General features: G+C 52.6%; 1 protein-coding gene across 1 annotated transcript; it reads left to right on the top strand.

Moving 5' to 3' along the window:
* The first annotated feature begins 8,728 nt into the window (after positions 1–8,728).
* On the top strand, positions 8,729–12,450 carry LOC113883390 (lipopolysaccharide-induced tumor necrosis factor-alpha factor homolog). The gene is made up of 4 exons (XM_027527060.1): positions 8,729–8,840; positions 10,602–10,679; positions 11,995–12,136; positions 12,342–12,450. The coding sequence occupies exons 1-4, from the start codon at positions 8,729–8,731 to the stop codon at positions 12,448–12,450; spliced, it is 441 nt and encodes a 146-aa protein (XP_027382861.1).
* The last annotated feature ends 1,876 nt before the right edge of the window (positions 12,451–14,326 follow it).

Genomic DNA, 14,326 nt, shown 5'->3' with positions numbered 1-14,326 from the left:
TATCATTATCACCTGCAGCCACAGGAGGGCCCACCAGCTTCACGTGGTCAAATTCAGCCAAACTTTTTTTTTTGCTGCTTCTGGGGATTTTGCCCAGCTGATAAGGTTAGACAAATACTCTGTGGCATTTCCTGTTTCCTTCTAATTCTTCCATCATTTTGAAGAGCCACTTTATATCTTCAGGATGTTTTGGTGAGCGGGGCAAGTGACCCCAGCCAGCTGTGCTGGGCTAGGATTGCAGGTTCTCGGGCCACAGATGGTGGGTGAACTTAGCTCCACCAGCATCTGGATCTGGGGACACTCTCTTCCCCTGCATCTTCTCAGGCTGCCTCACTCTGGTCATTACAGCTCACTGAGGGGACCGTCCACCCACCCTGAACTAAGTGCGTGCCCCCCACTTAGTCTGTCCCATCACCCGTGGCTACTATTCACCCTTCACCCCATGTGAATGTTGTCGCCTACAAACTGCCAGCGGGGATCTACCTATCTCATGTCTGACTCAATGGACATGCGTTTGAACAAGCTCTGGGAGTTGGTGATAGGGAGGCCTGGCGTGCTGCAGCCCATGGGGTCACAAAGAGTCGGACGTGACTGAGTGACTGAACTGAACTATCTACCTATCTACCTCTGCAGTGAGTTAAATCACGTGCTGCTGACCTTCAACACCCCCTGAAAGGAGTTCAGGGTGGAGAGCAGGAAGGAGGTTGTCTATGCTCTGGGGAAAACTGGCAGAACAGGTCTTCAGATAGTTAAATATTTTCAGGAACTGATTTTAGGAGCCCAATATCCCTTGTATCCCCTTTATATATATATATATATTTATCCTTTGCATCCCCTTGTATCTAGGAAAGCATTAAAATCCTTTATGGTGATGACTGCTCCTTGTGACTACCAAAAGCCTCAGGAGACCAGTAGAAACCTTTTGGAAACATATGTGTTTGATCGCATGTACTCCCCCTTCACCAAAATCACATATATACTGACCTTCCCCCCTATCTCTTTGGGGCAGTTTCTCAGAGCTCTCTCCCAGGCTTCAGTCCTCATTTTGCCCCAAATAAAACTTAACTTACAACTCTCATGTTCTGCATTTTTTTAAGTTGACAATGAGGTATTGATGCACACACACACCACACACAACACCCGTATCCCCCCACCACACACACACACACATATCACCTATGCAAACACACACAGTTAAAAACATGTAAAACTTCACACTGTCCCACTACACAGCTTTCTGGGTTCTCCCCCAAAGGTTTTCCGGATCTAGAGATAGTCCCCCTGCCGCCTCCTCCAGGCAGACCTCAGGGTTCAGTCTCAGAGTTCTGAGGGCAGAGAATGGAAGACAGTCATTAGGGAAGAAGTCACCCCTATCTGGTATGCTCAAACTTCAGAGATTCGGCCTCCGTTGATGCCCAGGGGACAAGAATTCCCCCCACTCTCAACTCTCTGCCCAGGAAGCGATGGAACCTAGAGTGGAGGCACCTACAGTGGGCTTCCCATGTGTCACCAGTGGTTAAGAGCCTCCCAGGCAATGCAGGAGACATGAGAGATGTGGGTTTAATCCCTGGGTTGGGAAGATCCCCTGAAGGAGAGACTGACAACCCACTCCAGTCTTCTTGCCTGGAGAATCCCACAGACAGAAGAGCCTGGCAAGCTACAGTCCATGGGGTCACCAAGAGTCAGAAGCAGCCCATCTACCTCCCATGCCTCTTGCCCCCAGCTCACCACAAACTGGAAGGAAGAGAAAGCAGACAGGGGCTGGAAGTGCAGCCCAGAGACGTTAGGTGACATCCCTGTATAACCCAGGGCTCCAGGCTCTTCTTGCTGACCCATGACCCCTCTGATGGACAGGAGGACTGGGCGAAGCACAACCACTCCCTAGATTAGAGCTTCTCCATCTGCCCCCCGCCCCCACCCACACCCCCCAGCCCCTTGGGAAACCAGCCCGGCTTCCATCACTTGCACAATAATTACAGTTACCACTCCTTCCTCCAGATTCCTTCTTCCTTATCTCATCACTTCCCTGCAAGAGCTGGGCCCTTCTGGGAAAACAATGAGCAGGAAGGAAAAAAAACATCCCATCTCCCTTTCCCCTTGAGCAACCCCGGCTGTCAGAGTCTTTCTTTCTGCAGCGTGCAGAGAGGGTGAGGGAGGTATCAAGGGTCACAAGCAGGAGAGGACCAGGGCCCCCCAGGAGTCCCGGCTGTCAGAACTCCAGGTTCACTCCATTCTCAGGATGGCCTGTCCACCCCTCTGCCCCCGCCTTGGCTTTTGGGACTCTGCTTATTTCATGTATTATTGTCCTGATTGTTGTTGTTCAGTCGCTCAGTCGTGTCTGACTCTTTGTGACTCCATGAACTGCAGCACACCAGACTTCCCTGTCCTTCACCATCTCCCTGAGTTTGCTCAAACTCATGTCCATTGAGTCGGTGATGCCATCCAACCATCTCATCCTCTGTCGTCTCCTTCTCCTCCTGCCCTCAATCTTTCCCAGCATCAGGGTCTTTTCCAGTGAATCAACTGTTCACATCAGGTGGCCAAAGTAATGGAATAGAAGGTAGGCATGGATGAAGGGTCAGCCAGCAAGGTAAAACTGTCTCCTTGAATCTTCTTAAGACCCTTGTGTGCACGCTAAGTTGCTTCAGTCGTGTCCAACTCTATGCAATCCCATGGACTGTACCCGGCCAGGTTCCTCTGTCCGTGGGATTCTCCAGCAAGAATACTCAAGTGGGTTGCCATGCCCTCCTCTAGAGGATCTTTCCAACCCAGGGATCGAACCCACATCTCCTATGTCTCCTGAATTGGCAGGCAGGCTCTTTACTACCTGTGCCACATGGGAAGCCCTCCTAAGACTCTTGCTGCTGCTGCTAAGTCACTTCAGTCGTGTCCGACTCTGTGCGACCCCATAGATGGCAGCCCACCAGGCTCACCCATCCCTGGGATTCTCCAGGCAAGAACACTGGAGTGGGTTGCCATTTCCTTCTCCAATGCATGAAAGTGAAAAGTGAAAGTGAAGCCACTCAGTCGTGTCCGACTCTTAGCGACCCCATGGACTGCAGCCTACCAGGCTCCTCCGTGGGATTTTCCAGGCAAGAGTACTGGAGTGGGGTGCCATTGCCTTCTCTGCCTAAGACTCTTAGCAATAAGTGATTATTATTATTACTTTTGATGCTTTTGAACTGTGGTATTGGAGAAGACTCTTGAGAGTGCCTTGGACTGCAAGGAGCTCAAACTAGTCAATCCTAAAGGAAATCAGTCCTGAATATTCATTGGCAAGACTGATGCTGAAGCTGAAACTCCAGTCCTTTGGCCACCTGATGGGAAGAATTGACTTCTTGGAAAAGACCCTGATTCTGGAAAAGATTGAAGGCAGGAGGAGAAGGGGATGACAGAGGATAAGCTGGTTGGATGGCATCACCTTCTCGATGGACATGAGTTTGAGTAAGCTCCAGGAGTTGGTGATGGATAGGGAAGTCTGGCGTGCAGCAGTCCATGGAGTCGCAAAGAGTCGGACACGACTGAGGAACTGAACTGAACTGATACCCATTTTACAGAGGAGGAATCTGAGGCTCAGAGAGGTGAAGACTCCTGCCCTGGGTTACACAGCTGGGAAAGACAGAACCCATGCTTTAACCATCTTCTTCCTCCTCCCTGCCAGATCTTATATAGGGGATGCAAAGGTGAAAAACAAACAAAGAAACAACAACTAAAGGGCTCCTCCAGGAGCCCTGACCTTGCCCTCACACAGCTGAAGTTTTAGGGTCAATAATGACCAAGCCGACTAAACAGGGACGGGACAAGCCCAGGCAGAGGTTAAGAGCTGTCAAAACTGAACCAGGTAGGCTGGCTGATCACGGAGAACTCATCCTCAGGAAAAAGGCCCAGGAGGAGCCCAGCCAGGCCTCAGGCCCGCCCCATGCCCAGATCTGGGTGCCGAGGACTGGGGTCCAAGGGGCCGCGTGGCCTGGGGCTGGCCTCTAGCCCTCTTGCAGCTTGGTCTGAGGAGGGACGAGGTGGGACGGGAAACTTCAGCCCCAGGGCAATATGAAGGCACCAGGCCAGCCTTAAAGGGAAGGTGGCAGGGGCATCCTGGGCCTCCCTACGCTGGACCTCTCCGCCAGCGGAGCCCCGAGGCAGGAAGCGAGGCTGCCCCGCGCAGCCTAGTGCTGCCTCCTGGTGGCGATGACTGGGATGGCCGGAGACCAAGAACAAGGCGCATTTTCTTCATTTCCCTAAGAGTGTCCGAGCTCAGACGCACCAGCCGGTGTCCCAGCCCTGCGTTATGGGGACCACTGCCCCCAAAATCTCCAGAGAAGGAGGCAGTCCCCAACTCAATCCCGAGATGTATAACCTCAAGCCTATGCAAAGCCCCCTGCGCCCTGGGCCATAAAATAGGAAGGATTTTAAGCCAAATGGGGTGGGCAGCTCATTCATTCATTCACACAATCTGTATTTGTGCAGCTCCTCCTCTATATGCGAGCTGGGGCATGCAGAGGGCAGAAAGCAGGCATCAAACCGCAGATCACAATGCACACAGAGATATAACGTGGTCCGAAGGAGACGTGGGGGGGGAGGGCGGGGGCGGGGCGCGGGGCGGGGCAGGGGACAGAGCGAGAAGAGGGAGTGGGCAACGCATCACCACGCGGCGGCAGAAAGGACTGAGCAGGCACGCCTCACTGGCTGTTCCAAGACTCTCTGGTGTGAAAACCATGGAATCGGTAAAAGAGCTGCAGAGAGAGGGGGTCAGAGGGCCCCCTCGCAGGGGAGATGGAGCGGGAAGAGGCGCTCCAGACCACAAAGGAGATACCTTTTTTCCAGGAAGACAAAATCTCTGTGGGAATCAGGAAAGGGCTTCCTTAAGGCGCTTTTTCTCCATCAGCTGAATAACCCCGTTCGTAACAATTCACAGGTCTAACGTGTCTGTGATGTAAGTGGCTCTGATATGCCAGGCACAACTACCTTCATGTCCATATTCTCTGCCTTTGCAGGCGGCACCTCCATATCTACTGCCTCTCACAGCTTGGCCTGTTTCAGAACTTCAAATATATAGGCTCATAGGAGACATACTTTTCTGAGTCCGGCTTCTTGTGCTCAAAATCATTTTTTGAGACACATTCATCTTGCTGAGTATACCAATAGTTCATTCCTTTCACTGCTGTGCAGAATTCCTTGCAATAAATATACATGTGATGATCCACCCACCTGTTGACAAATATTTGGTTGTTTCTAGATTTGGGGCTATTATGAATCAAGTTACTATGAATTTTCTCATACAGGCCCCCCCCCTTTTTTTTGAACATGTATTTTTATTTCTCCTGGGTGAAAACCTGGAAGTGGAGGGAATTCCCTAGAGGCGGTCCAGTTGTCGGGACTCTGCACTTTCACTGCTGAGGACCAGGGTTCAATTCCTGGTCAGGGAACTAAGGTCACACAAGCCATGCAGCATGGCCAAAAAATAAAAAAATTAAGACCTAGGGGTGGAATTCCTGGTCCCAGGTGTGTGGATGTCTGCCTTCAGGAGAAACTGTCGGTTTGTTCAAAATGATGAAGCATTTTACACTCACACCAGCAGCGTAGGAGGGTTCTAGTTATTCTGCATGCTTGTCAACACTCGGGATTGTCTGTTTTTAAAAGTTGAACCAATGGAGGGACCTCCCTGGTGGTCCAGTGGTTAAGACTCCGGGCTTCCACTGCAGGGGGAGCAGGTTCAATCCCTGATAGGGAACTAAGATCCCATATGGCGCACGGCCAAAAATCAATCGATCAATCAATAACTAAGTGAAAAGACTCCACTTCCCTCCAACTTATTTATAAATAAAAAATAAATTTTAACCATTGGTAACTCAGCCTTTTAATTTGCATCTCCTAGCTGAATAGGGATGCTGAGGATCTTTTAATGTGCATGTTGGTCATTTCTGTATCTTTTGTGAAGTGTCTGTTCAGGTCTTCTGCCCAGTTTTAATATTGTGAGTTTTTCTTAGTTATTGAGTTGAAGGAGTTCTTTTATACACTGTATACCTGTCCTTTGGCCTGTAAATATTTTCTCCTGACCTGTAGCTTGCCTTTTTATTGCATCTATAGATGGTATCTTTTAAGAAGCAGGTGCTTTGATGAACTAGTCTTTCAAGTTTTTCTTTTATAGCTTGTGCTTCATGCCTCGTGGTGTGTAAGAACTCTTGATACATGATCACATTTGTTAGCTTTCAGTTGCTTTCCGTTTTTTGGTGTTGCTTTTTTCTTTTTGATGTACTTCCTTTTTAATGAGTAAAAATAATGATATGGTTCCAAAGTCAAACTCGTGAACAAGAGAGAGAGAACCGGCTTCCATTTTCAACATTAACCATTTTAGTTCTTAATTAATCCTTCTTTTATTTCTTCTTGGAGATTATTTATCTCCTTCTCCGTTTGCTTACATTGAAAGGAGTGCTAAATATAGGGAATTCCCTGGTGGTCCAGTGGTTAGGACTCAACACTTTCACTGCTGTTGCCTTGGTTTAATCCCTGGTTGGGAAACTAAGATCCCACAAGCCACATGGTAATGACCAAAAAAAAAAAAAAGAGTACTATATATACATAAAAACACATATCTTCTTGTTTGTTTTTGGACAAGATATCCTGGAGAGGTTGCTCCATAGTAATATATGAAGATTTTCTTCTTTTTTCTCTCTTTACCCCTTTCTCTCCTCCCTCTCTCCCTTTATTTTGGGTAGCTGAAGAGTCCCTATATGGATGGACATTTGCGTTATTTCTAGTTTTTCGTTGCTACCCTGAATAGCCTGGCACCTACCTCACCTGATACTTTGGCTAGCCTATCCTTAGCAGTCCATTGGAATCACAAAGAGTCAGACACAACTGAGCAACTGAACAACAGCAAATCTTTAGGATGGATTTCTAGAAATAGTATTGCATGGTCAAAGGGTCACCCATCTGTAATTCTGTTATGTACGTGTGCTCAGGTGCTCAGTCGCATCCAAAATATTTGCCACCCCATGGACTGTAGCCCGCCAGGCTCCTCTGCCCATGCAATTCTCCAGGCAAGAATCCTGGAATGAGTAGCCATTCTCTTCTCCAGGGGATCTTCCCGACCCAGAGATCGAACCTGAGTCTCTTATGTCTCTTCTGCTTTGGCAAATGGGTTCTTTCCCACTGTGCCACCTGGGCATTCTGTTGGATATGACCAACACCACTTTCTAGTTCTTGTATGGGAAAACTGGTTCCCCGCCCCTTCCCATTCACCGTAACTTTTGGTTTCTGCCAATCAGATAGAAGCAGGGCTATCTTAGACTATCTTGGACATTCTGGAGGCATAATGAGAAGCCGTGAAGTACACAGGTCAAGCACACAGACATCAATTCGTGCCTGAAGCCCAGCTATGCGCTTCCTGGCCATGACCCTAGGTGGAGCTCAGAGCCAGCCCCAGCGTGGAGATTGCCCGCTACAGTCAGGACCATCTCTTCCGGCTGTTTCATGTCACCGATCATCTCCCAGTAAAAATGCTGGCTTTACTCCCTGCGCCGAACCCACTACCTGGGTTATGGCATTTGATCCCATAACAACCCTATGAAGTAGCTATCTTACCCCCATTTTACAGATGGGGAAGCCGCAGGATGGAGGGTTAGAGGGAGTTAGGGTTTTGCCCTAACTCACAGCTAAACAACAGAAGCTAGCCCATGAGGTGACATATAGACTGACACGTTTGTGCGTGCATAGGACCTGCGTGTTTATCCACACAACTGTATGCCTGTATCCATACACACCTGTGTGTGTGCTTGTGTCTCTGTGTGTATATATATATATGTGTGTGTGTGTGTATTCCCAGGTGGCATTAGTGGTAAAGAACATGCCTGCCAAGGCAGGACACTTAAGAAACGCAGCTTCCATCCCTGGGTCGGGAATTTTCCCTGGAGAAATGAATGGCAGCCCACTCCAGTATTCCTGCCTGGAGAATTCCATGGACAGAGGAGCCTGGCGGGCTACAGTCCATAGGGTTGCAGAGTCGGACACGACTGAAGTGACTCAGCACATATATGTCTATATACACGTGTGTACCTGTGTACATACACCTACCAGCATTTCTAAAGAAGATGTGAACATCCTCACAGCTACATCTCTGCATCCATGGGCTGAATGAATGAATTGCTCACAACAGAATAACTTGCTCTTTTTTCTTTGACCGTGCCATGCACCATCTTAGTTACCAAAGATCAAACCTAGCACCCTGCAGTAGATGGACGAGTCTTAACCACTTGGACCACCAGGGAAGTCCCGGATTCATATATCTTTTTAAATATTTATTATTTGGCTGCATTGGGTCTTAGTTGTAGCGCATGGGCTCAGAAGTCCCACGACATGTGGGATCTTAGTTCCCCGACCAGGGATTGAACCCACGTCCCCTGCACTAGAAGGCAGATTCTTAACCACTGGACCACCGGGAGAGCCCTCCGGATTCATATTTTTAAGGCTCCCACCCTGCCCTCTGATCCCGGCCAGTTTCTGATGGGCCTGCAGCATGGGAAGGGGGTGTCATCTGATCTCTAAAGAGTTCTCAAGCTGGGCCCGTGGAGACCCCGCCCCCTCCTGCAGGGAATGGGGACCAAGCCCCCCCACCCCACCCCTGGCCACTGGGAGGATACACATCACAATGGCTGTTCCACCCAAGCCAGGCCCAGCAAGAGGCCCTGGGGTGACCTGCACTCCCCTCCCCTGCGGACAGCCAGGCCGCAGGATGGGGGCCTCCCGAGGCCAGCACCGGGCTGCTCCGAGCTTGGAACCCAAAGCTGCCTCGACACCATTGCCGGAACAGACCTCCTGGGCCCCAGGAGGGTACTACGCCCAAGGTGAGGGTCTCCTCATTCAGGTGACACGCTGACTGCAGGGGCCCCCAGGCAGGGAGGCTACGGGTCCCCTTGCTGAACTGGGTCTGATTCCCGTCCTCACCCCACAAGTCACATTGCCCCCGCCCACCCGGGGACCACGAGACCTGATGGGGACAAGGTGGGGCCCCATCAGGGTGGGGCACGGCCTGTACCCTCAAACTATCCATAGACTGATGACGCCCCCATATCAGGTATGACATGCCCCTCCACCCACACCCCACCCAGGGGCCAGAGGCAACCTGGAATGCCCTGGGGGTTTAGGGGGGAGGAAGGTCCCGGCCACGCTCCCATGGCCTCAGGTAAGTCCCCGAACCTCTTTTCTCATCTGAGAAAGGGTTAGGAGGGTTCAAAGAGATGATGGATGTAGGGCTGGGCAGTCAGTAACCGGGTCTGAGCTCAGAAGGACTTTCCAGCTGGTGGTCCCGGGCCAGGTGGTTTAATTCCTGACCTTTAGTTTGTGCATCTGTAAAATGGGTACAAATTCCAGCCCAGGCAGGGCTGCAGGGACCAATTGGGAGAGAAACCACCCGGGCCCCACAGAGCCTAGACTGAGTGGTGGGAAGTGGTGAGGGGCTTCCTGTTCTCCGGTTGCCCCCACTCTGGGAGGAGGCATGGGTGGGGGACAGCCCAGGTGCCCTCCTCAAGCCTTGAGACTCCTTTCCTGAGAGGACCAGGTCCCCATGCAAAGCCCTGGAGAGGTTTCCAGTGAAAACACACAGGGACCCCACCCATCAGCCACACTGGTTAAGATTCGGGGGTTCCCCTCCTCCCCTCCAGACCCCTCTCTGGATACCTGGGATCCCAGAATTTCCTCCTCCAGACACCCTCACTCCTGCTTCCAGGGCCTGGGAGAGGAGGCTTCCCAGGGCCCCGGGGGCGGGCCGAGGGCTGACTCCTGGGAGGCAGGGTCTGAGCCCCTGGTAGGGCAGGAGGGAGACAAGGCTGAAGAAGGAAGCCAGCCTGGGGCCCAGACAGTTCTTCTTGGAAGCAGCAGATGGAATGCTGCATCTTCTGGAGCCGTCCTGACCAGAGGCAAGGAACATGGCACTTAGGATCCTGTGCTCAGGAAGCAGGCCAACTTCAGTTCCATCCTTGACTCTGACGTCTGTGCTGGGTGATGTCAGGCAAGCTGCTTAACCTCTCTGAGCCTAGCTTCTACATCTGCAAAATTGGAATAATGCCACAATCTACCTTATTGGTGTTCTGGCGAGAGTAATCAAAGTAAGGCACGTGAAGTGTTCAGCACAGAGTCTGGCACATAATAAGGGCTGATTATGAAAGTGTTAGTCACGCAGTCATGTCTGACTCTGCAGCCCCCATGGACTGTAGCCTGCCAAGCTACATGGGATTCTCCAGGCAAGAATACTGGAGTGGGTTGCCATTTCCTTCTCCAGGGATTACAAAAAGAAGGAAAGAAAGAGAAGGATAGATTATGGGGTCTGTGTTATTTCTGCAGCCTCAAGCCCCCGGCATTGCCTTCAAGAAGAGCTTGCATCCTATGACACCCAGAGCAGAGTGGGGTCAGGAAATGCCTGGGTTCAAATCCAAGCTCTTCCATCTGCTGGCTGAAATCCCACTGGCAACTTGATCCATCCCTCCAGGCCTCAGCTTTCTCTCCTATAAAATGGGTCGCTGCCTCAGACCAGCCAAGTTTTCAGCTCAGCACCTGGCATGCAGCCTTCTAAGGGTCTAAGGGTGTTTCTCCTTCTTTCCTCCTCCAAGGGCCTCCTCCTCCTTATTCTCCTTCGCCTCCAGGACTTGGAGCGCCTCCTCCTCCCCCACCCATGTCTGTTTATCCAGGTGAGTGTTCCTGCTGTCCTCCCCCTCGCCGCCTCCACACCCCCTTCCCCAGGCTTTCCCTGTCTTACACCCAGCACCGCCCCGACCACTCGCCAAGACTGTCCGAACAGCACCTCCTCTGGGAAGGTGTATGTCCTGCCTCCCGAGTGGTGTGATCCCTCCCTCCACAGCTGTGAGCCCCGCACTGCCCACGGCCTTCTCTCTGATGTGCAGACGTTGGTGGAAGGGGTTGGGACACAGTAGGTGCTCAGGAAATGTCTATGAAAAGAAGCCCTATTCTCGACTCTGCAAATATCGCTCTTGAAACCAAAGAGAGGAATTCAGACACCACCCACCCACCCAACCGTGTAGGGTCTGGGCTTTGGGGAGATTTTTTTTTTTTTTTGGCTGCACTGCTTAGCGACTTCTGGGATCTTAGTTCCCTGATCAAGGATCGAACCTGTGCCCCTAGCAATGGAGGCGTGGAGTCCCAATTACTGGACCACCAGGGAAATCCAGAGGTGGGGGAGGGATTTCTAAATAAAGAAAAAGCTTGAGAGCTGGTGGGCTGGGTTGTCAAGTCTAGTGTGGGAGAGTGAGCTTTAAACCATGGGTCACCCCCGTCTAGCCAAACGTAGTTCTTTCCCTTGGTTTCCCGCCAAACTAGGGGTGAGGGTGGCACCCCACATTACAGCCCAAACCCCAGCACCCCCTCCCCTCGGCCCCTCAGGAACCCAAAGTCTATAACGGTCATAGGCCCCTCCTCATGGCTCGACAGTCCACCCGGACCAGACGCCAACCCTTCCGTCTAGAGCATGAAAACTCCCTGGAATCCTATTTTCTTAACAAAATATTCAGCCACCACCAAAGACCTCACCTCTCTGCACACCCAAGACTATAAAAATGGTTGTTGTGTTTAAAAAAGCTAAATACAGATCAGCTTTTTTTTTTCTGGAAACCCCACCCCAGAAAAATGCTGTGCTTGGGCAAGAAGAGGCAAGAATACCAAAAGGAAGTTTTTATAGGGGGTTGTTGTTTTCAAGCTACTGCGTCCCCAAGGGTGTCACTTAGAGTTATTGCTTTTTTAAAAAAAAATGGACCTATTCCTCTACAAACGCCTGTGAAATAAATGCTGGAGGTCTTAACTGAGCGAAGGCCCTGAGCCCTGGAGGCTGGTGGGTAGGGGGTAGTGCAAGGGGGAAGCTGGGCCCATCGGGACGGCCTGGGGGGCTCAGGGGAGCACAGAGAAACTGCAGGTGGGGCGGGCCCCCCGTGTTGGATACAGGATGAGGGGGACGGGGGTGTGGCGTAGGGCCTGACATGTCCCTCCCCCAAGAACTGTTCAGGGTGCCGAGGCTGCAGTCCCCAGACCCGGTACAGTTCACGTGTCCATACTGCATGAACCGGATCGTCACCGTGACCACCCCGGTCCCAGGCGTGCTCACCTGGCTCCTGTGCACCGGCATCTTCGTGGCTGGGTGAGTGGTCCCCCCTCGCCTCTGCCGGGGCCCAGGGCATCTGTGCTGGGAGCCTGCTGGTTTGGGGGTGGGTGCTCGCATGGGGCATGGAGGGATGGGTGGTTTCCTAGCCCACCTTGCTGGCCGGGCAGCCCCAGGGGAGGGGTGGGGGGCTCGCAGGCTTGGCTTGGCCCCCGGTGAGTCCCCGCTGCTTCTGAGGCTGCAGGTGCTTCTTGGGCTGCTGCCTCGTCCCCTTCTGCGTGGACAGCTTGATGGACGTGAGGCACACGTGCCCCGTGTGTCGGCAGGAGCTCTTCCTCTACAAACGCCTGTGAAATAAATGCTAAGTGACTGTTGTCTGCCCACGTCTGTCCGCCAGGGGAGGCCGGTGAGCACTGGCACACGGGAGGTGCCCTGTACTGACTGACCACTGAGGGGCTGACCGATGGATGGTGTGCGTAGTGGCCCTCCCTTCTCAGGCTCCACCCTCTTCTTTCCTTCACGACTCTTTCCCATCAGACTTCCCTGCTGGCTCAGATGGTAAAAAAAATCTGCTTGCAATGTGGGAGACCTGGGCTTGATCCCTCGGTCAGGAAGAATCCCCTGGAGAAGGGAATGGCGATCTACTCCAGGATTCTTGCCTGGAGCATTCCATGGACAGAGAAGCCTGGTTCAGGCTACACTCCATGGGGTCACAAAGAGTCGGACACGACTGAGTGACTAACACTTCTTCCATCAGTCAAGCTCCATCGTCTTTGTGACAACGTCTCTGCAACTCCAGCCAGGTAACCTGCAGAGACGCACCTGCCCTTCATGCTGGCAGAGAGCCTGTGAGCTCCCCTGGCTAAATCCCGCATCCTCCAGGCATTTTGCTCTCTTCCCTACCTGTCTGGGTACCCGTGGGGCTCAGAGGCAAACTATCCGCCTACAGTGTGGGAGACCTGGGTTCAATAACTGGCTTGGGAAAATCCACTGGAGAAGGGACAGACTACCCACTCCAGTATTCTTGGGCTTCCCTTGTGGCTCAGCTGGTAAAGAATCAGCCTGCAATGCGGGAGACCTGGGTTGGATCCCTGGGTTGGGAAGATCCCCTGGAGAAGGGAAAGGCTACCCACTCCAGTATTCTGGCCTGGAGAGTTCCATGGACTCTATAGTCCATGGGGTGGCAAAGAGCTGGACACGACTGAGCGACTTTGACTTCCTGACCTGCCTGGACCCTCGGCAGCCCGGGCCCTCCCTGCCGCCTCCCCTGTCCGGTAGTGATGCTCTGGCCACGTCTTGCACATCCTCTCAGCACACCCTGTTGGCCTGCTCTCCCCCCCACCCCAGGGTCCTGTCTTGAGCCCTTTCCCTATTCAAGCCACTCCTGAGGTTTCCATTCTCACCTCCTGTACCCCACAGCCCTCCCCGGATGCCCAAAGGTCCCCCCAAACCCATCAGATCTCCAAGTCACTCATCTTCCCACCTCCTCAGGTGCCCCTGGTGGATGAGACTGGCACGGCCACCTCTCTGCATCACCTCCTCTTATCCCTCAGCCCTCAGCCCCTCTCTGCACGAGCCCTGGGTCCTGTCCCCTCTGCCTTGCAGTGATTTCTTTACCTCCCTGCTCCCCTACCCCTCTCTTCCTTAAAGGAGGCTAGAGTCCCTGATGGTGTCTCCCAGCTCCCAAGCCTTGGCCACGCCTCCTAGTCCTCCCCTGTGGCGATGGCTGGCACAGAGTAAGCGCGATTATCAGGGCAAGAGTTAGGACCTTTGGCTCTGACACCGCCCAGTTAGTACTCACCACCCTCAAGACCAGGCTCCTTTTTTGCACTTCCGTTTGTTTGCTTATGTTTGGCTGGGTCAGGTCTTGGTTGCTGTGTGCCGGCTTTCTCTAGTTGGGGTGAGCGGGGGCTGCTCTTCCTTGCGGTTCACGGGTTTCTCCCTGCAGTGGCTTCTCTTGCGGTGGAGCACAGGCTTCAGTAGTCGTGGCCCCGGGACTTGGTGGCTCTGCGGCAGGTGGGATCTTTCTGCAAAGGGATTGAACCCGTGACCCCTGCACTGGCAGGTGGAGTCTTAACCACTGGACCACTAGGGAGGTCCATCCTGGGACCAGGCTCTTAACATGGGGTCCCTTTGAGGCCATTTGTGGTTCCTGCTCCCCTGAGCTCCAGCCAGCCAGAACCAAGAGAGCCCAAGTGTTCACCCGAGCGTCCAGACTCTGTCCCTGGC

The sequence above is a fragment of the Bos indicus x Bos taurus genome, chromosome 25 (assembly GCF_003369695.1).
Source record: "Bos indicus x Bos taurus breed Angus x Brahman F1 hybrid chromosome 25, Bos_hybrid_MaternalHap_v2.0, whole genome shotgun sequence".
Classification (NCBI taxonomy): domain Eukaryota; kingdom Metazoa; phylum Chordata; class Mammalia; order Artiodactyla; family Bovidae; genus Bos; species Bos indicus x Bos taurus.
Note: the sequence above shows the minus strand (reverse complement) of the source record. Positions and strands in the feature narration are given on the sequence as shown.